General features: G+C 43.8%; 1 protein-coding gene across 3 annotated transcripts in view; it reads right to left on the reverse strand.

Moving 5' to 3' along the window:
• Positions 1 to 24,570, reverse strand: part of Kcnq3 (potassium voltage-gated channel subfamily Q member 3) — a 297,862-nt gene that overhangs the window by 17,019 nt on the left and 256,273 nt on the right. For all 3 annotated transcript variants that reach the window (XM_076555984.1, XM_076555986.1, XM_076555987.1), the window contains exons 2-9: positions 23,037 to 23,127; positions 22,151 to 22,277; positions 20,525 to 20,697; positions 17,505 to 17,660; positions 16,047 to 16,157; positions 13,395 to 13,490; positions 11,876 to 11,970; positions 8,054 to 8,080 (exon numbers count right to left, since the gene is read on the reverse strand). In XM_076555984.1, the coding sequence (XP_076412099.1) occupies positions 8,054 to 8,080; positions 11,876 to 11,970; positions 13,395 to 13,490; positions 16,047 to 16,157; positions 17,505 to 17,660; positions 20,525 to 20,697; positions 22,151 to 22,277; positions 23,037 to 23,127 (876 nt within the window). The remainder of the gene's footprint in view (positions 1 to 8,053; positions 8,081 to 11,875; positions 11,971 to 13,394; positions 13,491 to 16,046; positions 16,158 to 17,504; positions 17,661 to 20,524; positions 20,698 to 22,150; positions 22,278 to 23,036; positions 23,128 to 24,570) is intronic.

A 24,570-nucleotide genomic window follows, 5' to 3' on the forward strand; every position in this document is an offset into this window, starting at 1 on the left:
GTTCTGTTCAGGTGTGAGGGGGAACCATTCATGATATCTAAATGTACATGTGGGAGAATGATGACGGTCATTTTAAAGCAGGGCATGATTTGGCTGCTGAGAAGAAATACAAAACAGAGTTTCACATGTGCTCTAGATTTAGGACTTTTGACAGGCATCTTTAAAGGAGGCAGATTGGGATTGTGTCTATCTTATTTGTTGTTATATCTCCAGATGCTAAAATGGTTCCTGGTACATAAGACAATCTTTTTATTCACTGAATAAGTGAATAAATGGATTGATAATGGGTAGATGGATATGCTGTCAACCAAAGGAGAGTTTTTGCCAAACATTCATTATGCGTGGTATGTGTGCACATATACATTTGTGTGTTATGTGTACATACAAACAAGTATGTACATGTGCGTACAGAGGCTAGAAATCAAGGCTGAGTGTCTTCATCAGTTACACTCTACATTTTATTTCTTTTCTTTTTCTTCCTTCCCTCATTCCCCCCTTTTTTCCTTAAGACAAAGTATGTAAGTAAAGAGCAAATGCTTTCCTGTGTTGGTCCCTTAATAATCTGTTTCTCCACGTGGCTGCTTTTGTGCATGAGTAGTGTGCCACTTACTAGGCACTGACCCCTAGTGAGCACAGGCTCCTCAGCTGCAACAGACTCATCCCAACCAAGCCTGGGAGGTCAGTACTAGTAAGATTCTCACTTCATTGGCAATGACATAGAGACACAGGGAGGTCATGTTGGGGTGCTTGGAGTCATACAGAACCCAAGAAAGGAAGTCAGTTCTAACTCCCATGACTATTGCCTAATTCTACTACCTGGAAAGACAAAGGGCTACAGATCTGAAGGGATCCAGGCGGATAGATTCAAAATCTAGCCACTGTGTGGTTCTCTGTTGCTGTTTTATAATCTTACTAAGCTTCAGGATCTTCATCAGTATGTGGTTACAATGAATACCTCAAGTCTCATACCTTGATTCTGATAGCTTCCTACCATGTACAATCGCATGACATTTGCTTTTGTAGAAGGAAAAAATGGGCCCACATCTCCCTAGGGAACTGAGTTGGCATGGGATACTTCAAAACATATTCAAACCTGCTCAAATAACTCTTACTGTTAATGACAAATTATTTAAGTTCTGATCATCAGCACTCCTTCTGATATTCATTTTCCTGTAAGAAAGCAGACTGTGGGAGATGGGGCAATCCAATTCTCTAATTAGCAGCTATTGTATTGTCGACAGCTCCCCTAGCTGTTGTGAGCAAAAAGACTGTCAGTCAAACAGCTAGCCAGAATACCCTCATGCTCCTGCCAGACGTCTTGAACTGTCCACGGGTGTATTTAAAAAACTACACGACAAGGCTCAGGCTCAGCCAGGGCTGTTTGAGATAGTTTAATCATAAGCCGTGACTCATAGAGGTGCTGACGAGGCAAGGCTATGATTGGGCTAAAACTAATGACTGGGATTATCCCAGGAACAGCCTCTCAGGCCATATAAGCAAGCTGCTTGACCTCCCCTGAGCGAGTCACTAGGAGTAAGTCTCTGCGGGCTGACTCCCCTGCTGATGCTACATTTGGTCCCATTTAGGGCTTTTTGTTGTGGGCTGATCTGGTCCCCCAGAGAAGGATACAGCAGACAGTAGGGGGGGTAGTCATGGCCCAGGCAGCGGGAAGATGGTGTTCAAAGCACCACAGGCTGAGAAAGCAGCAAGGCAGTGAGGAGACTCACAGCTGAAGAGGGCACAGACGGTTTGAGAGCAACCAGTGCAAGAAGGAAAGCTGCTGGAATAGAGGACAGTGAGAGAGAGAGAGAGAGAGAGAGAGAGAGAGAGAGAGAGAGAGAGAGAGAGAGAGAGGGAGAGGGAGAGGGAGAGGGAGAGGGAGAGGGAGAGGGAGAGGGAGAGGGAGAGGGAGAGGGAGAGGGAGAGGGAGAGGGAGAGGGAGAGGGAGAGGGAGAGGGAGAGGGAGAGGGAGAGGGAGAGGGAGAGGGAGAGGGAGAGGGAGGAGAGGGAGAGGGAGAGAGAAGCAGAGAACTGAAAAAAGATTAAAGCTGTGAAGAGGTAGAGAAGGAAAACTGCCGGTCCTGGTCAAACAGACACCTCTCAGGCTGAGATGAGTAACACTGGCTGCTCTCAATGCCAAAGAATCCCCATAGCTAGCCCTTCCTGGAAGCTTCAACATCAACTATACTGAGGGGATGAAGAATATTAACTTCCTAGGATCACACAGGAGTGGAGACACTTGTGGGACCCAATGATCCCAATACTACAGGGCTCATGAATCTGCAACATTAGAGGGCTCCACCTGTAGCTACTCAAATCTGGCTACTGTTCAATGCTCATTGATGCCAAACACCAAATACCCAGGGAAACAAGAGACACCAAAGACTAACGTAGAGCTTCTCCATCACTGGCCACAGTTTCTGAGTAGAGGAAAAGGGTCTTATCCAGATGATTGCAACAACAGAAGTTTGAATTGTTTTTCCCTCCAAATAAGTTGAAGACCTAAACTACGCCTTGGAGTGTGACTTTTACAGATGTAACCAAGCTAAAGTCATACTAGAATAGGGCAGACCCTTGATCCAATGAGTAGTATCTTTATAATAAAAAGAAAAGAGGGATTTGACATAGATATACTCAGAAAGAAAAAAGGCCATTTGAAGGTAGAGACATGGATTGGAATGATGGCAAACTAAGGATTGCCAATGACCACCAGGAAGAGACAAGGGCATCCTCAAAAGTCTTTGGAGGGAGCATAGTCCAGGTGACATCTTAATGTTAGACTTCCAGCCTCTTGAACCTCTTGAACCATGGTAATTTTCAGTCGTTTTAAATCATCCAGTCATTGGGTTCATGGTAATTTGTTATGGCTAGCTGAGGACACTAATATTATCTATCAAGGGTAGTTGAATGGCTGAATAATATAGCCTTCAGACTTGTGGAACCGGGAGAGGTGTGCCAATTCTTCTGTCTTAAGGAATGAGGAGATCGTGGGGGGAGATGCTATGTGAGGTATGTTTAGAGAGGAACTTCCTTTTTCACATTTTCACAGACATAAAAATGGGGTTCCCATACTCTTTGAAGAACACAGAAGAATACACTAGCTGTCAGTGAGTCTGTTCCCATGGGAGAAGGGAAGTCAACCACTTGGATTATAAGTGTGAATGGATATTGTCCAACATTGCTTGATGGAGTAGGTGGCATTTTATAATCAGTATCCACATGTGGTCTTTCTCCAGCTTTCCTTGTATCATGGTGTCACAAAGGCCATGTCACACACACACCCCTGCTGTGGTGGATGGGACAGTGTCTAGTCTATCCCGATGTTGCTCTCAAAGCCAGACTTGGTGGGGCATATTATGAAATGTCAAGCACTGGGCCAGCACTGCAAATAAAACCTACTTTTTGATTCCTCTCCAAAACCTATGTACCAACCTAATCATAACCCAATGGAAAAGGTGTGTTATAAATAGCCATGATACCCCAATTATTTATTAGGGAAAATAGAGGCAAAGCCTTTACAACGTGCCAGGGATCACTCAGGATATACAACTTTGGCCCAAACTTCATTTCAGCATCTCTATTACTCGGCAGCTTGGGCCAGTGTTGTAGGTCTGGACAGCGGGAGAAAATACTAATTGTATGGGGTCATACTCAAACCTCTTGTTTTGCACTGAGTAGCAATTTTCTCATCAGTAAAATTAGGGGATTGGGTTAACTGCTTATCAAAATTCCTTTTCCCCCTTCACAATCACTGATTCTAGGGTCTGGAAGGACTTTATTGCCAACAGCACGCATGACTGTGAGATGAATTTCATGTGGTGATGTCAGAGGGAGAGATAAAGAATGAATGGCAGCCCTGGGCTGCATGTTCTTCTTTTGCACAGTGGGTTCTGGCTCTGTGTCTTTTCTGGCCTCTCTAGCCTCCTCTTCTGGCAAGGACTTCAGCTCTTTGAGCCAAGACAGGGTAGAGGAAAGAAAACAAGCAAAGGGACACCTGCGGTGACCAAGGAAGCCACTGCAAGGATTAGCACTGTGCTTGGGACCAGGACCTTTGGACCCAGACCAGCTGGATCCAAGCCCTTCTGTGTGTCTTTCTATTTACAGATACTGTGCAAAGTTCTTATCTCTTTGAATCTCAGTTATTATGTATAAAATGTGGATTCAAAATAGTATTTAGATCATAGGGTGGCTGTGTGGTTTGATGTACACAGAGCCAGACCTGGCAGACAATATTCACTCTTTGTAAGTTACTGTCATTACTTTAAATCCTTTGATCCAAAGAATAATTTGCTAAATGAGAAAGACATAATCACAAGGCAAGAGAAAAGGAAGGTGTCTGGGATGACGTTTTCGTTCTTCAAAGACAAATACACATTCTGAAGTGTGTTATTCAGAGTCAATTGTTTGAAAATACAACTTGAACAATTGGGTTCAAGCAAGCAGTTGTCAACACAGATATCTGTTTTTAGACTTTAAAAATCCTAGTTTCCATCACAAAGACACCCTAATTATCAGCAGGATGCTTGATGCCTATATACTGAATACTTACAACTGATGGTGAAATTGGTGTCCAGAACATGAAATCCTACTCTCTCCCAACACTCTGTAGAATACATGAGGTTTGCTATGGCTTAATGTTGATGTTCCTTGGTGCAATATTATTACTAAGACTGTGAAATTAATGGATGGACTTTATGACTATCACAGACAATGGCTGTTTTTGTCTACTTGCTGTTGCATTTACCATTCATGTAAGGAGGAAGGACCTAATTACACTCAGGAACTTATTAACCTCTATTCTCTCACTTCACTCAAGTGAATGCAATGGAGTTTGTCACTCACAGTACTTATTTCACTCTAACATGTAGAAGATACCACAAGGGTTGGCCAGCATTAGTCTCTATTCCTTAAGGAAAAAAACTGTCTAAGGCATGAATATATGACCAAATTGGGTCGATATGTAGGGTCCCTTGTGTTTTTCAAACTGCTGGCTCATGAATATTAATTCTACAGAGGAAAGAAGAAAATGTATTTTATTTTGGGTTTACTAGCATACACAGATTAACCAATACATGGAAAGTCAGCTATGAGAGTGAACTCATCATGGAATGAATAGAGATAAAAGATGAAATAGAAAAATCCAGAAAGGCTCAATCCTTGCTCTCAGGGGCTTCTGACTCTTTTAATCGATATGTCAGCTATTATATTTATTTTATAAGGTAAAGTAGTGTAAATTGACTTCATGATATTTGTATAATATAGACTTTGTCCATTCATTCATCCACCCACTATACATCCATTCATCCATTCACCATTCATCCATCCCCCATCCATCTATCTACCCATTGGTCCATTAACTTATCCATTTTCCATCCATCTACTCATCCATCTACCCATACTCTATCTACCTACTTTCACTGTGTATGTACACAAAGCTGACCAGATTTTCAGGTTAGGTTTAGGTGCCTCAGAGGTATCCAGTCTACCAGATAAAGCAGCTGAGAAACAAGTATATCAGGTAATCATCAGTACTGTGAAGGACACTTAAGCAGGATTAAAGGGAAAGAGACTGATGAGGCAAGAGTGAAGAGTCAGAAAAAGTCACTTTTGGCGGGGGACATCAGGCAGAATCCCAAGAGAAGTAGACAAGAGATCCATATGAAGTCATACACGAAGAGATTTTGGCTGAAGGAGACTGCTCTAAGACAAGATCATATGTGTGCTGGGTTAAATGAGCTCACTTTGTACTCATGAACACTGAGGGCATTAATTACCCACACTTTAGGAGATTCCTCCCTAACAGAGTGGAAGGAGGATGAAACCCCTACTCTGGCTATTTCTGTGTTGATGGCATTGTAAGGTATGTGAGCATTTTAGATCAACTCTTTGAGTTGGTTATTATTTATACACTCAGAAAATATTTATGGGGTACATTTATATTTCAGGCATAAATTTAGCTTCAATACTAATGTGTGTGCATGTGTTTGTAACATAATGTATATATGCATTCATATATGCTTTATTACAAAAGTTTTGAGTCCTAACCAAGGTCATCACAATGGATATACTCAAACCAGGTGAGAAGAGATGGGAGGAGCCAACTGCTTCCATTTATATAAGATTGTACAGCATGGCATATCAAGTGTTCATCTCCCTGTGAGCCTATCTTTTTGTTTTGGTTAATCACAGGATCATACACACCAAGAAAGAAGTGCATTATCAGAGCCAACTGTTCAGTCAACTATATGAATTTAGCTGGGCTTATGTTCCACAAGCAAGTCCACATGAACCAAACAGTTAAGAAAGTCCTAAGTAAACAATTATGTTGTAAGCAAGCAAGAACTTGAGTTCCCACAAATAAGCTCACTAGCTGACTAAATGATTCCATTTCTTACTTTCAAGACTGCCTCTGGATCTGGAAAGAAACAGGAAACAACTGTTTCCTCATGTTGTTGAACAAACAAACATGTGGGCTGTGTGTTCTAGGAGGAGGCAATAAGATGAGCTTCAGATTCCACTCTGACTATATGGAGATAATAATAAGGTAAGACTGGAATGTTTGTTGATTGGCAGCCTATTAAAGAAGCTAATCCTAAGGTAGCCAATGAAGAGGAGCAAGTTTTCATTTAAAGCACCTGCTTCTTGTTGAGTATTCTGTTGTCACCTTGTTCCCTTCCTTCTTAGGGGAAGGAACTGAGTTCATCCTTCCTCAAAATCTCTAGGCTGTGTACTTATACTTGCTCCTATCATCTCCCTCACCAATCTGTCAGCCCTACCTGACTACTGTCCAAATACTGGATAAAGAGGATTGAGTGGCTTCTATAAGCAGCTTTGATCTTCTCTGAGGAGGGTGAACCAGCAAATATCTAAGTCTAACCCTAAAAAAAATCAGGGAATAGCTTTTCCTTTGCACCTTGGCAGAGTGGGGTGGGGGTTCTTAAAAAGGCACAAATATTTTGGGAGCCATATTTCAGAGAACCTCTTTTCCATACCCAGAGAAACACCACTAGAAAAGTTTCAAATGAACCTATTTGATCCTCAATTAAACCAGAAGCAGAAAATCCAATTTGGAATAATATACAGTAGTCCCAACTACGGTTTCAGTTACCTACAGTTAACTATAGTTCAAAAATGCTACATGGAAAGTTCCAGAAAACACTTCATAAGTTTAAATCAAGTACTGCTCTGAGTAGTGTGTTGTCATCTCTTATCATCTCACACTATTTTTTCAAAGTGAATCATCTTGCTTTATAACCTAGAACAGGGTCCAGATGTTGGGTACCTTCTACAGAGGGGTAAGAAGTTGAGAAAAGTAGCCATACACAACCCTGAGCTTCTTTTTGCCTCTGCAGCAGCCCGCAATGCACATGGCTTATTGGAAAGCCTCATGGCTATAGGGATCTGTGTTTGCTTTCTAAAGTGCCATCTGTGATTTGAGCCCAAGAAGCAAATGGAGAAAAGTACAATGGCAAACATTTTTTAAAAAATATGTGCATTGATGTTTTGCCTTCATGTATGTCTGTGGGAAGGTGTCAGATCTTGGAGTTAACAATAGTTGCTAGCTGACCTTTGGGTTTTGGGAACTGAACCTGGGTACCCTGGAAGAGCAGTCAGTGCTCTTGACCACTGAGCCATCTCTCCAGCCCCAGTGGCAAACATTTTCACATTTAGATCTGACTTTGATTGGGTTTTGCTACCTAGTTCTTGTATCATTCTGGAGAACAGCTAAACTTTTCTGAGTCCCTGACTCCTTGTTCATAAAGGACAATAATTGGGCTTATCTCATGTGGTGATTGTAAGGATCAAGTGAGATAACCTGCTCAGAGCCTAGCTCTGAGGAGACAGACATTCACTATGTAGCTGTTGCTGTTATTCATACTAAGTTGTCCTTCAATTCACATGAAAATGTCAGAGGAATCAGTGTTCAGCAACAGAGTGAGCACCAAAGACTAGCTTGTAACCAACATGGCTATCTAGCAGCTTCCCACCATGTAGAACTGAACCCTCCCTGAAAACAACGGTGAAAGGAGGGACTTCATAATCAGAAATGTACCTGGCTGCTGCTTCCAGTTGTTCTTTCCTATAAAAGGGGAAGAAAAAGAAAAAAAAAAAGTAAATAGCATGATGTGGTTGCATCTTGCCCCAAAGTTCGCCTCAATGATTCACTTGGAAGGTAGATCAGGGCAGTTGAAATAAAGAAACATTCTAGAACAAGCTGGTGGGTGTGGAAGGGAACTAAAGCATGAGGCAGGCTTTGCCATGTGCCCCAAGCCCCTGCTGCTACCATTTGGTCCTGTGTTCCTAAGTTTGTCTTAACTGCTCATTCATCAAGAAAATGGGTGAGGGCCTACTCAACCCCAGGATTCACAGCTCGATGCAGAAGGTTTGTTTTGTGGTAGAGACAGATCAGGAAATCAGGACTACCATTGAGGTTGCTGTACTCCAACGCCGTCCTACCATCATGGCCAACAGTGTTACCACTGTGTATGTTGACTGGATAGTAAATTGTTTCATGTCTCTTCTCTTATCAGATATTATTTTAAGCGCTATTTATGGATTTGTCAATTAAGCCTTATAACAACTCTAAGAAGTAAATACTATCATCATACCATTTTTCTGTTGAGAAAGCCGAGGGACAAAGAAGTTAAATAAATTGCCTAAGGTCTCAGACACAAAGCAGTAGAGCTCAGACCCCAACCCAGGCACTGTGTCTCCAGGGCATGCCCTGTAGTGATGGGGCTAGCTGAACATGCTGGTCACATATTCACTATTCTGAGCCTTTGCACAGCTCTGCCTAGAATTCTCTACCCATTTGCTCTACCTGGAGCATTCTTGTTCATCCATCAATTGCCCCAGGCAGGACCTCAATCCAGACAGGGTGTTCTAGGCTCTGGGGTCACCCACAGTGGATTTCTCTGCTCAGTAGCTTTCTTTCCCCTTTTGTTTTAATCAGCTTTCATACATCTCAGCAGTGCAGACTTCATAACCTTCCATGAATCAGGTACCAAGACAGATACTGTCATACACTTACTCAGTTTCACCCTTATGACACCAACCCCTTCAGAAATGAGCAATGTTTAGATAAATCACCCTTGACCTGTGGGATGCAGGTGAGGATGCATCAGAGTATCACATACTTCTCTCTAGAATAGCTGTTTCTTCCCAGACACACAATGGAAGATCAAAAGCTTTGGGCAGAAGAACTGGGTTCCAATCTTTTTTTCCAGCATGTACTTGCTGGATCAAATCAGGTATCATTCTCAGTGTTCTGACGTTTCACTTACAAAAATGGTCACAAGGGATGGAGAAAGAGAGGATCAGGAGAAACCAAAAATCAAGAAAAGATTCCTTTCTGACATAACAAAATTGCTCTGGAGTTAGTGTGTTGAACGATGCCGAACTTCAAGAATATATTCAGACTCACTACACTGTTCTACCCTCTTATAGGTAGTAATATGTATCTCAATAAAATTATTGTTTAAAAAGTATATAAAAGGAAAAAAATCCTTTGGGAAGCAGGTGGGGACACATTAGCGTACCTGCTTTTCCTCTGTTACTAGCATATGGTGTGGGTTGGCATTCAGGGACATTCTTTTCCCAAAGGACTGTCTCGTTTCAGAGTGGTTGCTAAGTGAGTTTCTCTAGTGACTTTGTACTTTTGTCCTTGAAAAACAAAACAAGAAAGAAATGTTCCCTCTTAGTCTAAAAGCCATTCCCACATCACAGCAGCTGTCTGCAGCACAATGTAGCCCTCAAGTGTCTGACAGCCAGGACAATGTTGTATTTATAATAAATCAACCAAAAAGAATAGGCCCATTGCCAAGGCCTTGGGATGCACAGCTAATAAAAATCATCTTGGCTCTACATTCGGTCTGGGTCCACATGTTCTTGGTTCTGAGTCCAAGGTCATTCTGTTTTCTTAAAGGGAGAGATACTGGCCAATTCTAGGAAGGCTCTGATTTATGCTATCCCAGCCCCTAATCAATAATAGCAGTAAGAGAGTTCTAGAAACACAATTAGCAACATCCGAGCAAGTAAGTTTAATTAAGTTAGAAGATACAGTGAGTAACCCAAACTTACCCCTTTATTTAATTATTCATCTATTGCCTCTTACCTCTTCCACAAGTCATCAGTCCCCCTTATCTTTCTCAGAGCCTCTCTCTCTTCTCCTGTCTTAGTGCTTCTACCTTGGCTCCTACCTTAAGACTTCCCTGAGAAGTGAAAGCCCAGTGAAGGTGAGGTAGGAAAGGTTTTCTGGGACTGGGCTTGCAATTCTCCAAGGTTATGGTCAGGCTCCATATTTCCATGTTAGTTATGATCAATGATTGTAAAGTTTTTAAATTAAGCAATGAGTCCATAAATCCAGAACCCTTCTATTTCCTTAAATCTTTTTAAATTGATTGATTGATGTGTGTGTGTGTGTGTGTGTGTGTGTGTGTGTGTGTGTGTGTGTGCATGTACTTGGAGGAGTCAGTTCTTTCCTTCTACATGGGTATTAAACTTAGGTCATTAGGCTTAGTGGTAAGTGCCTTTAGCCACTGAGCCATCTTGTTGGCCAAATTTCCTTAAATCCTTAGCATAATGTAGCGGTGAGTATACAAGGATAAATGGAGGCAGTATTCATAAGTGAGCCACAGATTATCTACTGAGTGTGTGGGAGAGCTGGGTAGGTGTTGAGAGAGCTGCTTACCTACTGTTGTGTTGTATTATGGTTCACTGAAATGGCAGGTACTTGTTTGTGGTCCTTGTACTTGTGAACATGCTTCAGTAAACATAGTTCAGAGCAGACTCTACCCCAGCAATGACTTCACTTTGCCTCTACCTTTTCTCCTAAGTCAAGGGTTCTAGAATTTTAACATGTGTCTATATCCAGAACTCTAGGCTCAAGACCACAGCATCAAAACACTAAAAAAGGAAGAGTCTACTTTAGAATCCAGGCAGTCAGAAAAGCCTGGGCTTCAGAAAACTATCAAAATGTCCAAGAATTCTGAGTCCTAGGTCACTGATTGGTAAGTAGAACTTAGTATCACCAACCATTCATCTTGCTACTCAGTGTTCACCATGAACCATTATGATAAAATGAAACCATGACTCCTGGTCAAGATGGATTTACTACCACATTTCTATCATAATTTCTGAAGGTGTATGTTGGCTTTATACGTTCAAAACAATGTCTCTAAATCTAACATACCCCTGCATTAGTGAACACCGACTTATCTCAAAGGACCCATTAGCATTAAATGAAACACAGATATTTGGAAAGCAGTGGATATCACTGCATGTTAAGTTCCTTTCTCTTCTCCTTATGCCAGCCATGGGAAGAGGCTACCAACTCCCATGGGCATTTAGTTCAATTTTCCAACTCTGAGAACATGAAACACAATTCATGAATTTCCAATGAACTCCTTGATCATTCTTGCCCTTCTTCCCTTTGTTGAAATGGTCAGTGAATGCAGGCTATGACCAGGTGAATAAATAATCAGTCTGCTGGGATAGCTGACTATCCTGGCCTCACTTTCCTCTGTCCTCGGATTCTGTTCATACAGCCATTTTCTAGTGTCATGCTGTTTACCTTTAGTTGCTCACTGGAGCATATTTTAAGATTCATGTTACATAGAGGGCTTTGAGAACTAGTGATGTCTGGCTTTACTTCTGAGGATTTAGACTTAATTAGGCCAAGTATGTCTGAATACCAAGGTTCTGCTGTTTTGTTTGCTTAATTTCCCAGTGATGTTAATATGTGGTCCATATTGGGGACCATTCCCTATTGCCTTGGTAGACACTCTCTAGCAAACCATGAGATCATGACACAAAGAATAGACTGTGGTAAAGAAGGTCAAACATACTCTGAGCACTCAGACAAGTGACTACTTGCCTGAAGAATGGGAAAGAGACAACTGATTCATAAAATCTCCAGGTTGCCACCAGGTCAATCCTATTGGGGTTGGTAGCATAATATCTCCAGGCAGCCTGAGGAGGAAAAAAGAGGAAACAGAATGATGTGGGTATCACATGAAATGTTCACACAACATCCTATGACATTCAAACATCCTTTAAGCTCTTGACTCTTAAGAATTTGAATGTCCATCTAGTGAGGACTCAGAGAAGCAGAGGCTCTTGCCTTCTAATAGCTTCTTTGGAGAAAAAACTTGACCATTTTAAAGCTATATAAGTGCTGTTGTGAGCTGGGACATGGAGCGACAAAATGGGATAGAGAGAAGATAATAGAAAATCCCTGAAAGAAATGGTGACTATTCTTTCCAGTGAGTTCCTTGGGACTGTTTGGTCAATTATATACAAAAATAAAGTCTTTGGTGCTACTTTTGAGTATAAGAGAGACTGGGATCTGGCTCTCATAGACTAAGATACTCTGATGGCTTGCAGCTTGAGGGCATAAAGGAACAAGTAGAGTTTGAATTTTGAGACTGGCGTAGAAACCAGACTGTGTTGGATGCTACCATGCTATATCAGTACCACAGACCCACAGAAGTACCTACTGCCACTGGATACAAGCTCTGGGTAAATGGCAATGTCCTCAACGCTCAGGAAAGCACAGTAGGGACACACTAATTTCCTATTTACTATGTCCCTTGCTCTCAACAGCCCATACAATCATGATACAGACTCCCTGTGATGCCTAAGAAGGAGCAGTTACTCCTGTTTTATCCCTCTTATTACTCTGTCTACAGCTGGGAGAAGTAACCATGATGGACCCTTTTGAGGGTCAGGACAAACTGGTGAAGTATCCAATATTTTGTACACTTTTGGTGTCTCTCTCTCTCTCTCTCTCTCTCTCTCTCTCTCTCTCTCTCTCCCTATCTATCTCTATCTATCTATCTATCTATCTATCTATCTATCTATCTATCTATCTATCTATCTATCTATCTATCTCTTTCTCTTTCTCTCCTCATGCGCTCTCTACTGCTGACAAACAGGAGGTGATCACAACACTCCTTGTAACTCACTAAGTACCTGGTTTTTGGTCAGCTATCTCTTTTTAGTGGGTCACTGGACCAATCCTATGATGGGAAGAAGAATGAAAAGGAGGCTAAGAAAAGTCACAGGCCTAAGCCAAATTCTTCACTCCAAGATTATCAGAAAAAAAAAAAGATCAAATGGTTTCACCCATGAGTACTTGAATAGCTTAGAATTTGGGTGGAAAATGGTAAGGCTTTCATTGTCAACACACATAGATTGGGTAGGCAACCATGATGATGTCTGTAACTACCCACAAAGGAGCAAATACCAGCTAGTCCTCTCCTGCCTAGGGATGGGCTTTTGTTCTTTCTCTCTGTCTCTGTCTCTCTCTTTCATACACACGCACATACACTTACTCACTCACTCACTCACTCACACCCCTGGACCCATTCTAGTTTACCCACAGGTATACAGACCTGGATAAGCTCAGCGGCTGGCTTCCTTCTCTTCTCAAAGTGCTTCTGACGGTGCTGTTCCTGTACCTTGAGTGCCAGTCCTGAGCCAAGGATGCCCTGCAAGGAGACATCAAACTTGGGTCAGCTGCCCTGGGCTCTGCACTGCACTGAGCATCCCAGCCTCATTTCTGGGGTAGCAGAGAACGTGTGGTTCAATGACATTCTGGAGCCCGGGTTAGCATTTGAATGTGAAATGTCACCCACAGGTTCATGTGATTGAACCCTTGGTCCTTATCTGATGGCCCTTTAGGAAGGTGGTGGAATCTCAAGAAGCCTTATTGGAGGAATTAAGTCACTGGAGGTGGATCTAGGTGTTTGTGGTGATATTTTATTTGTGCTGAAATGTGGCGATATTTTATTTGTATGTTAACAAATAAAGTTTGCCTGAAGATCAGAGGTCATAAACAAAAGTCATGCAGTGGTGGCACATGCCCTTAATCCAATCACATGGCAGGCAGTCTCTGTGAGTTCAAGAACACAGCCAAGTGTGGTGACACATGCCTTTAATCCCAGTACCAACCATAGAGACCTGGAGGTCTGTATAGACAGGCAGTGACGAGGAAGTGTGGTGGCTGGGTTAAGAGCCAATGAGAAGGCAGAACGGCAAGACAATAAAGGTGCAGGTTAGACAGGAAGAAGCTGGTTCTCTTGGGAAGCTACAGCAACATGGTGAGCTAAGATTAGTTGGTGGCTATCACTCTGATCTCTACGGCTTTCACCCCTGTATTTGGCTCTGTGTTTCTTATTTAATAAGACTTTAGAAATTTGTCTACAGGTGTTCTGTAGCCTGGCCCTATGGCTTGTCCACTCTGCTTCCTGACTCTACATGTGATGTGACCTTGCTTCCTCCTCCTGCCACCACGCCTTTCTGGCCACTATGTACTGTATCCTCTTAAACTGTAAGCCAAAAAGAAATCTTCCTCTACTCACCAGGCATTTTGGTCATAGCAACAAGATGAGGTTTTTGCAGTGGCAATACTAGATGGAGGACAGAAGGGAGGAAGCCTTCTTTTTTTTTTCTCCTAGAGTAGAGTCTGGTTAAGTGAAACTAGCCTGAAGCCAAAAATGTCTGGCTTCCAATCTGATAGCCACAGACCAGCTGTGAGACCCTGTGCAAGGCTCTTATCTGTGCTCTATCTTCTATAGGGTCACTGGATCATAGTACTTACCTCACAATGATCTCAGGAAAAACCTAGATGATAAATAGGAATTGTTCCAGAAAGGGATGCCACATAGAATAGATACCCTGCATATGATAATTGAATTTTAAAATATTTTAGCTGCTTGAATTGCCCCTTGGGACATGTACTATTGGCAGAATGTCCAAGAATTGAATCTACTTTGATTTCCAGGTCAGAGACCCATGTGGACTAAGTAGACAGACTTAGTGGATAGATACATTTAATACGAAAGAGAATTAGAGGTGGTACCACATCCAGCCCATCGTTTGTCAGTTTCACAGATGAGCAAACAGGTTTAAGATCATAGTAAAAGTCAAATAGCTGATGAAAATACATATAAGTTTGCTAGTAATGGAGAAAGAAATTCTCTAGTAAAGGAATGGGGACAGAGGAGCAGCAGAGGGGCTGTGGTTTAAGAATGCTCTCTTCAAGCTGCGTAACTAGGAGCCAGGCTTTAGAACTGGCCTGGCTTGGGCTTCCTGAGTCCACATCCCAGGAATGTTTACTAACCTTTAAATTGAGCCTCGTTTTTTAACTCATATTATTGGCAGGAAGACCAAATGAGATGATGCAGGTAAAACATTTGGCATGATTTGGGCACACACTGATTCCAGTGTGAGCGAGCCTTCTATTTTTACTCTCATTATACCTCCTTTTGGGGATCTTTCAACATGTCAAGAACTACTCTTGAGAGAAATAAAAAAAAACATTCAAAAATTTAAGGCAGCAAGTGTCAGACCAAAGAAAGGAAATTCAGACGTGAAATACCTGTTCTGTGAAAGGTTTGGGGCATCAACAGATGAAGACAGAACCTTTGGCCCCACAGGTTTGAGGGCAGGCAGAGATGGAAACCTGTAAACCCACATGGAGTCAGAATGGGAGGGGTCTACTGTCGCTGACTGAAGATGGAAGTACTGGGTCTTTAGAAAACAATGGGGCATGGGGCTGCTCAGTGGTGGTGGTGCATGCCTTTAATCCCAGCACTCGGGAGGCAGAGCCAAGTGGATCTCTGTGAGTTCAAGGCCAGCCTGGTCTACAGAGTGAGATCCAGGACAGGCACCAAAACTACACAGAGAAACCTTGTCTCAAAAAACAAACAGAAAGAAAGAGAGAAAGAAAGAAGGAGGGAGGGAGGGAGGGAGGGAGGGAGGGAGGGAGGGAGGGAGGGAGGAAGGAAGGAAGGAAGGAAGGAAGGAAGGAAGGAAGGAAGGAAGGAAGGAAGGAAGGGGGCATTCGAAGATCACTCCTGGTGGTGCAAGGAAGCAACACAAGCCACTGTAGGGGAGGGGTGAGATACACCATGCCTGAGGTAACAGCTGGTAAAATCCAGGATGTGGATCGAAGGATACAAAAGGGTGAAATTTGAGGCCAGGGATGTGAGCTGGCTCTAGGCAGTAAAGGGAACTTCCTGTCACACACTGGAAGAACTTACTGCTGGAAGGGCAAAAAAGGAGACGCCGATTAAGGAGAAGGTGGCAGCAATCAGACGTCCTTCCCAGGTTTTAGGTGTCTTGTCTCCATAGCCGATGGTGGCCAGTGTTATCTGAAAAGGAGAATAGTGCAAAGTGGGTTTCCCCAGGTAGGGGACATCCGTGACAGTCAACTGAGCTCTGTCTCAGCCTGTCTGCCTGCTCAGGTGCTTCTCTCTCTCTCTCTCTCTCTCTCTCTCTCTCTCTCTCTCTCTCTCTCTCTCTCTCTCTCTTCTCTCTCTCTCTCTCTCTCTCTCTCTCTCTCTCTCTCTCTCTCTCTCTTTCTCTCTTTCTCTTTCTCTCTCTGTATATACAGTTGCTCCCCTATACTCATTGATTCTACATCTTTGGATTTAATCAACTATGCTTCAAAATTTTTTAAATAAATTTCACATATTTTGAAAATTTTGAATTTGAAATATTTGAATAAAAACAAAGGGTAATTTTTACAATGAAAATAATACAAATAAGAACTATAGCACACCAACTATTTACACAGTATTGACATGTCATTGGGCACTAAAAGTAATCTAGAGATGATTTAAATACATAGGAGGATGTGTGTGGCTTGTATACAAATGCTACAATGTTTTCTAGAAGGCATCTTCAGAGAAGTGGAAAAAAATTGAAATCAATTTCCTGTTTACACCAAGTAATGATTGTACTTGTGAATGTGTAGATTTATGTACAGCCATGTTACAAATTGTGTTTGTGAGTGTATTTGTATATATCATCACATGTACATGTCTCTCTGTCCTAAGTAGTAGATTCCAGTGTGTGTTTATGTGTTTTATCGAGACACAGTTCACAACACCATGGTCTCTGCAGCCATCTGCCTGCCTTCCAATCTCAAGTGTCTTAAATGAATTATTAAACTAACTTAACTTCTATGGCTCTTGCCTCCTGTTTCTTGCCTAAGTTTTCTCACTTTTTCCAAAAAAGACTAACAGGTGTTTGGACTCAAAGTACATTAGTAAGTACTGACAACTTAGCATAGTGATGTGGAGCAAATATGATTTCAGTAAGTGCCAGATTTAGCACCTTTGCGTGACTGTGCACTTCTCTATGTGCCTTCAGCTCTGTGTGTCATGTATATATCTGGTACCATGCCTGTTTGGGTACCGTGGCTTGGCTGATGACTGCCCATGACTAACGAGGCCAGGTCCCAGGAAACCATGCAAGTAGACTGTTCTGAGCTCTAGTTTCCCAAAGCTCTATACAAAACTGTTCTAGGTACCTTCTTCATCAGTAGAAACTTCTTGTTTCCTCTCTGTAGATCTGATGGTGGAAGTCGTCCACCTTTGGATGCAGAATGAAGCTGACTGAGTGTGCCGATGCTCTGCCTTTCGCCTCCCTATGTATCTCTCAGTCAAGTTGCCATACAACCTCCCCAGGGTTGCCTTTCAATAAAGGTGACTCACCAGGCCCCACCACAGGGCATCTGCATAGGTCTCAAACTCCTCTTTCATCTCCTCTCCTTGTGCGTCCACCTCTGGCACATCCTTCTCCACCAGGTAGACAAGAAATGAAGAAAGGATGAGTGTCAGGAAGCCGATGTACCAGGCAGTGATGAGTTCCTGGAACAGTAAACAACAGAGGGAATTGGTGGGAAGCCCTCAGATGGAAGCTTGAGCTAGGCAGTCTGGAATTGGAGTCCATGTTTACCAGCTTTCTTCTCTGAGTCTCATCCCTCATCAGTGAAAAACAGGACCAAGATTATGAACAATTTCCATCAACTACTAGAATGTTGTAGGCTCTAGGAGAAGAGGAAAACTCCATTCCAGGTGACCTGATGTCACAACCCAGGAGGCTTCATGGGAAGGTGAGTGATCAGGAGAAACTGGTTATTGTCAGAGACCAGCTCAGAGTTTGGGAGACTTCATGTGTTACAGAACTGCACCCAGCAGGGCAAAAGCTCAACTCCATGTGCAGATTAGTGGCAAAATGCAGGTAATATGACCCAGAAGACAAAGTCATGGACAGGGACACATTCCTGCCAACATTTCACTGTATGATCCAAGGGAGAACCACACTTTCTTATCTCTGTGTAAGATCCTAACTTTCAAAATTAATAAAGAAAAAACAAACAAAAACTAGGCCAAAAGAGTCCTGTAGGTGTTCTGGATTTCAATGGTGGAATTCAGACAAACTATTATTATGTTAAATGACCTTGCATATCAGAATATATGAAAAGGAAAACATAAGAGACATATGAGACCTGTGATTTCATGAATACTGTCACACAATAAGATGTGAACAAGGACAAGTGTTAAAAGGAAACATGATAGTAAGGAGCATAGAGAGGTGGCAAAGACAAGCCCATCCCTGGACTTTCAAAAGCCCTGGATGGATGGAGATGATGATCTCTGGGGGGTCTTTGTTGCTTTAAGTCCTCCGAGGTTCTCCCATCAAGGTTCAGCATGATGGAGCGGATGAGTCACAACAACGGGTGGACATGATCTGGATGTAAAGTTTGTGTTCTTGCTGAGGCATCTCAGAGAGATGTCATTGGCACAGCTGTCCTTCCTGGAGTGGTCCACTGCCAGCCTGCTGCCTTTAGACAGGAGAGTTTCACGGACAGGTTGCCTCTCTTATCACCTTGGCTCACAGAGTCCCTGCTGCCCATACTACCCTGTCTGCAGAGCCAGATGAAGAGCCCCCAGTCATCAACATTCACCCATAACCTTCATTGTGATATTTTCCAGGATCATTTTATCCCACTAGAGAGTGTTGTGAACTGAATGGGAACTACCCTTCGTAGGCTTAGGTCTGGAACACTTCCTTCCGGCTGGTGGTGCTAATTTCCATGGTGGAAGCCAGGGAGACTTTTGGGAGGTGGGGCTTAGCTGGTAAAAATAGGCTAGGGGTGGGACTTTGACAGTCTTCTTTGGTTCCAAATTCCTGTCTTAATCTCCACTTCCTGGTCTGCTGTGATGTGAATGGCCTCCATCACACAGCCCTGCTGCCACAGACTCACTGCTCTGTCAAATCTTCCCCACAACAACATACTGAAACTCCCTGAAACAGTAAGTCAAAACGCATCTTTCCTTCCTCTCTGTTTTTGTTTTTTGGGGGAGGGCATTGTGTAAGAACAGTGTCAAGGTAACAGCGAGAGTTCAGAGGTGTTTCCTTCGTAGCTTCACTATTTTTTAATTAGTCTGCTTCTCTAACTCTGTTAGGTTTCTCTGCTCATAGTCTTGTCTTCCCCACAGCATCACATGCACACTGCACTCATGTAAGTTCACGCAGGCAAAGCAGGAGGTTCTCCTCTGAGGGTCTGCCCTGAAGGAGACAGGAGAGCAGAAAGAGACTGCGTATTCCTTCCGTGATGGCTGTCTGAACACCTGCCTCTTGCTTTATAGACTGCAGCTAGGAAGCTCTGTCTCCCAGGCTCCTGCAAGCCAGAAGATTCGCTGGTTGCTTCTTTAGAAACAGCTGCTTGATCACGTGCAGCATGCAGATACGCCAGCTGTGCTGGATTATTAAGAGGGGGTCTAATAGCTGACACTGGGAGTTCAAATAGGCTCTTCAAGGGATCCCTGACTTTATATAATTTTCACCAGCAGCTCTGTGGCAGAGCCTGTTCCCTCACCTGCCAAGGATCCTAGTGGTTAGCCCTGGAATCAAGGGATTGGTGTCCAACCAGTGTCGGGAAGCAACAGAAGCAAATGCTTTCCCATGCTTAGAAATATGCTCTGCAGGATCTGCAAGGCCTTCTTTTCCTGCCTTGGTGACTCAGGGCTCAGTTCCCTGACACATGAGACCCAGCTAGCTTACCTGACACAAGAAGCATAAACCAGCATTGCATGCCAGGTTGGTAGAGACCCTGGGGTGTATTTGTCCTAGGAGCGGTACTTGGCCTATCCTAACTGTAGGATCAACTTTAGAAGTTTCACCCTCACAACACGGGCTCCCATCTCTGTGTTTCTGAATGGCAGAGGAGTCAAGCACAGAACTTGGCCCAGAGTGCAAATAGTGGATTTAAAAAAACTCCAAAGTGACACAGAGTTTGGATCGAAATTAGTCTGTGCGACTCCCAAACCTTCCCCTCTTGTCCCATGTTGCCTTGTGTGAGCTCGCTCTACCTTTTCAACCACATGGAGGTACAGATATTACCTATGAGCTGCTGAATCCTCAACGGTCATCCCTACTTCAGAAATGAGGAAACCGAAGGCCAATGAAGGGTGAGTGATTTAACCAGGTATTTGCATACAGTGGAGCTGAGACCTAAGCCCAGGTCTGCCTGTGGTCCACACCTTCTCTGGACCACACCCGCATACACTTTCTCCCTATTTCCTCCTCCTCTCTCCTTGTTATGATCATTATCGTCAGTGTTGGCAGCATGACTACCTGCAGGGACACTATAGGAAGAGGTGACACAGAGAGGCACAAGCAGGAGAGAAGCCTGCGTCACTTCGTGGCTTCTCTGTTTTACACTTACTTTGCTGTGGGCACAAATAGCTGAGCCCAGGAGCTTCCAGGTGCCACCCCTCCTGTCCATTCGAAGCATGCGCAGGATCTGCAGGAAGCGGAGGCTTCGCAGGGAGGTGGCCAGGACATTGCCCTGGTTTCCCACGGCAACCACCGGCACAGAGGCAATCAGCACGAAGATGTCTGGAAAAGAGGACAGACCGTGGCAGAGAACAAGGAGAAGGTCATGAGGAGGAAAGACACCATCATAAGCGCTCTCTGGGGACTGATGACCATGTGTCCAGCAGGGGCTGGCCTGAGCAACTGTGTTGAATTTGACATCAACCGCCAGTAGTAATGGATTGTGCTGTGGATGATGAGAAACAGTAACTCTGAGCACAGGTGACTTCCCAGGAGTTTGGGAAAGACCCCACTAGACTTCAACTCTGGCTCTAGAGCTCAGAGGTGCAATTTCTTAAGGACCCTTGTGTGGCACTTGGCATTTGGTATCAGATGAGTTGTGGAGAAGAGGAAATTGGGGGTTGCTCAGGATAAAGAAGTGAAGTCTGACTCTCAGAGACTGTTTTAAGGTTTTTTTTTTTTTTTTTCTGAGTAAGCAGGATATGGGAACTCGGGTATAATTTTTTGAGTGATTAGTCCAGGGGCACTGGATTTTTCCAGAATTGTTATATTGGGGTGGCATGGTGGTTTGAATGAGAATGGACACCCAGGCTCATGTGTTTGATTGCTTGGTCCCAGTTAGTGGAACTGTTTGGGAAGGATTAGGAAGTGCAGTAGGAGAGGGTTTGGCCTTATTGGAGGGTTGTATCACTTGGAAAGGTGGGCTTTGAGGTTTCAAAAGCCCACACCAGGCCCAGTTGCGCTCTCTCTCTCTCTCTCTCTCTCTCTCTCTCTCTCTCTCTCTCTCTCTCTCTCTCTTGCTGCCTGCTGCCTGCTGCCTGCTGTCTGTATATCAGGATATAAGCTCTTAGCTACTGCTCCAGCATTATGCCCATCACTGGGCTCCCAACCATGATGGTTATAGAGTAACCTTCAGAAACTGTAAGCAAGCCCCAAGTAAATGCTTTCTTTAAAAAGTTGCCTTGGTCACAGTGTTTCATTACAGCAACAGAATAGTAACTAAGACTGGTGGGATCTGCTGCTCACCAATTATGAAACTGGAAGAACTCAGTTTTGTGAACTTCACTTTCAATCTCTGTAAAACAGGCAAAAATGTGGTCTGGTCTGAGAGAAATGCACTCTCAGCCATCAGTGGTGTGGCACTTCCTGCCCCTGATGGCCTAGAAGACACAGGTGATTTGAGCTGTGAATGAGTGTGCTACTAGTCTAGCAACCACTGGCACAGAGGCAATCAGCAAGAAGATGTCTGGTAAAGAGGACAGACTGGGGCCGTGAATGAGTGTCCTATTAGTCTAGGTACTGGAGATACACATTACCTGGTGCTCTGTGGCTTCTTTACAACCCAAATGCCAATAGTGAGCCCAGTCCCTAACTACTGAGATTCACTGCCCTTATCACATCTCAAGGAATAACCCCAGGAGATGGATAATGTGTCTCTGCATCCATACAACTTCCTTCTAGAAATAGTGTAGGGGAGGACTGAGGCCACCAACTGGACTCCATTGTCAGGGCTTACCCAACATGCACAGGGGCTTCCTGGCAAACTTCAGCCTTCCACGCCAGCCCTTGTATCGACAGCAACATCCGGCGGCCCATATTCTCAAAGCAAACTCAGCTCCAAAGATGAAAATAGCAAATGTTTCCTGTGTGGAAGAGCATATGGAGTGAGCTTACCCAGTACCCAGTGTCAGGACTCCTGAGATCGGAGGAACTGGGTTTCTGTGGCTGCTGCTCTAGTGGTGGGCATCCTGGGGCCAGGGAGAAGAAAAGGGGCAGGGGAGCCGCCTCTGTCCAGTTTTTAGGCACTCCTGTCTTCATCTTGGCACATGAACTATCCTGGCCAAACGAATCCGTGCCCATTTCTTTTCCAAAGATTCCATTCCAACCAATCATTCAGAGAGTCCCGTGAATTTATTACAAATCCCCAAGGAGTAAAGTCAAACACAGTCTGCCAATGCCATCCGGACCCTGGCAGGACTAGCTGGCCAGTGTTGCTCGCCTTAGCTTTTGGGCCAGCCATTGCCCCAAGAGTTTCTTAGCAGCATCCTTGGCTTTTACATTTTGAGACATCAAAGGAGGATCAAGGTTTAGAATGGAGTACACCTTTAGGTGAACTTTTGGAGGGCCAGAAAGCTTTTTGTTATCACTTAAAACATGACGGTTTGGCTTGCACTTGTGTGCCCCTTGTTTCTGTCCAGAACAGTGGATGGTCATGAGGAAGTCCACACCTATGGCACACCTGGCCAGGCAAGGGAAGCACTGCTTTTTTTTTTGGACCTAGACTTGGCTAGAGATATTAGGAAGCTGCAGTCCAGGAGAACAGTTTCCAGAGGTTGACTCCCTACAGCTGCAAGTGGCCTAGCTTCCATCCCAGAGTACAGGGCCAGTGGCCCATAGCTCACCAGCAGCAAAAGCCAGTCTCCAGACACAGTCTCGTACTCCTTGAAGGTGGTGAGCACTGCCAGAATCAAGCATCCCAGGACAATCAGAAACCTAGAGGGAAGGAAGAAGGAAGGAGGGAGCTTGAGTCCTGGCTGGTCCAGCAAGCAATGGCAAGAAAGGGTCAGTGAGGGCACTGGACAGTGTCACGTGCTTCATAGATTACCCCATTCATTCCCCACAGCAATGATGAAGGTGGGAAAGACGATGAACAAGGCTGAAGAGGTTAAGCAAGGTGCACACTGTTAATTAACCAGCTACTCAACAGAATCAGTAATTTAGACTTTTTGATTTTTCGTGTCTTGGAACACATTTTCTGATCAACACACCTGATGATCTACCAAGCTAAATCTGCACCCCAAACTTTGTCTAGGAATTTAACCGCAATCACCAACCCCTTCAATGTGTTAGGCCTTTTATTTGAAATGAATAACTCCCAAATCTACCAACTTGGAGCCCCAAATCCTCTTCTCAGGGGACAGCAAGGGTGATGGTGATGTTGATGATGACAAGACCAGCACCCCTCACCACTACATTTGGTCAGTACCTGTCACCTGTGATTTCACACATGCCAGCTCATCATCCTTAAAGTGACTCTTAAGGTCAACATGACCATCCTCCTGCTGCAGGATTTTTAAGACCAACATGATGTAAAATGTTAAATGCTTAGTCCTACAACACAAGACAGCAAACCAGCTCTGTGAAATTTGCCTTTAGTTGCCATTGAGCATGGAAGTGGATGCAAAGGTTGGGATAATGTATAAAGAGAAATGTGATGTTCCAAGCTGAAATCATGTGGCAGAAGTAGGAGCCTTTACTCAGGCTGTTACCCTCTTCCTCCATCTTGCATCTGGTAAACCTGGGGATGACTCCACAAGACATGCATGATTATTCTCAGTGAGTCATGCCCTTGTAATATTGCTTCGTCTGAGTACAAGCAGACCCCAAAACTCATTCCTCCTTTGCTTGCTTTCGTGTATGGCAAAGACCACTAGATAGTCAAGCCTGTGACTGTGGCACACTGCATGGATCCCCATCTACACAGAATGGAGCTAGAGAATCTCTTGCTGGCCTTGTAAAGGGCCTGTGGGGGCTGCATGTGGCAAGGAGCTGCTGTGGCTCATGAGGTTTCACCTCTGCTCCCAGTTCATGATATCATGAAAGTGGGATCTGCCCTACAACACCAAGATGGGTCATCAACCATCCAGAAAGAAACATAGCCCTCCCAAACATCAATTGCTGCTCTGTGAAGCTTCAGCGTAAGACCCAATTGGACTACTGATGCTCAGAGACTGTGAGATACAGAGAGAAATGGTATCATGACAATTCACTAAGATAGCAGCAATTTGTTATACAGAGTGATAGAAAATTCAGTGTGGGTTTGGAATGTCCCAAGTGCATCTAACTTTCAGAGTTGCATCACCATATGGTCTAGATTGCTTGGCCTGTCACATTCCACTCCTAGACAGCAGAGAATGTACCAGCTCCTGTCTGTAT

This window comes from Peromyscus maniculatus, chromosome 20 (genome assembly GCF_049852395.1).
Source record: "Peromyscus maniculatus bairdii isolate BWxNUB_F1_BW_parent chromosome 20, HU_Pman_BW_mat_3.1, whole genome shotgun sequence".
In the NCBI taxonomy this organism is placed as follows: domain Eukaryota; kingdom Metazoa; phylum Chordata; class Mammalia; order Rodentia; family Cricetidae; genus Peromyscus; species Peromyscus maniculatus.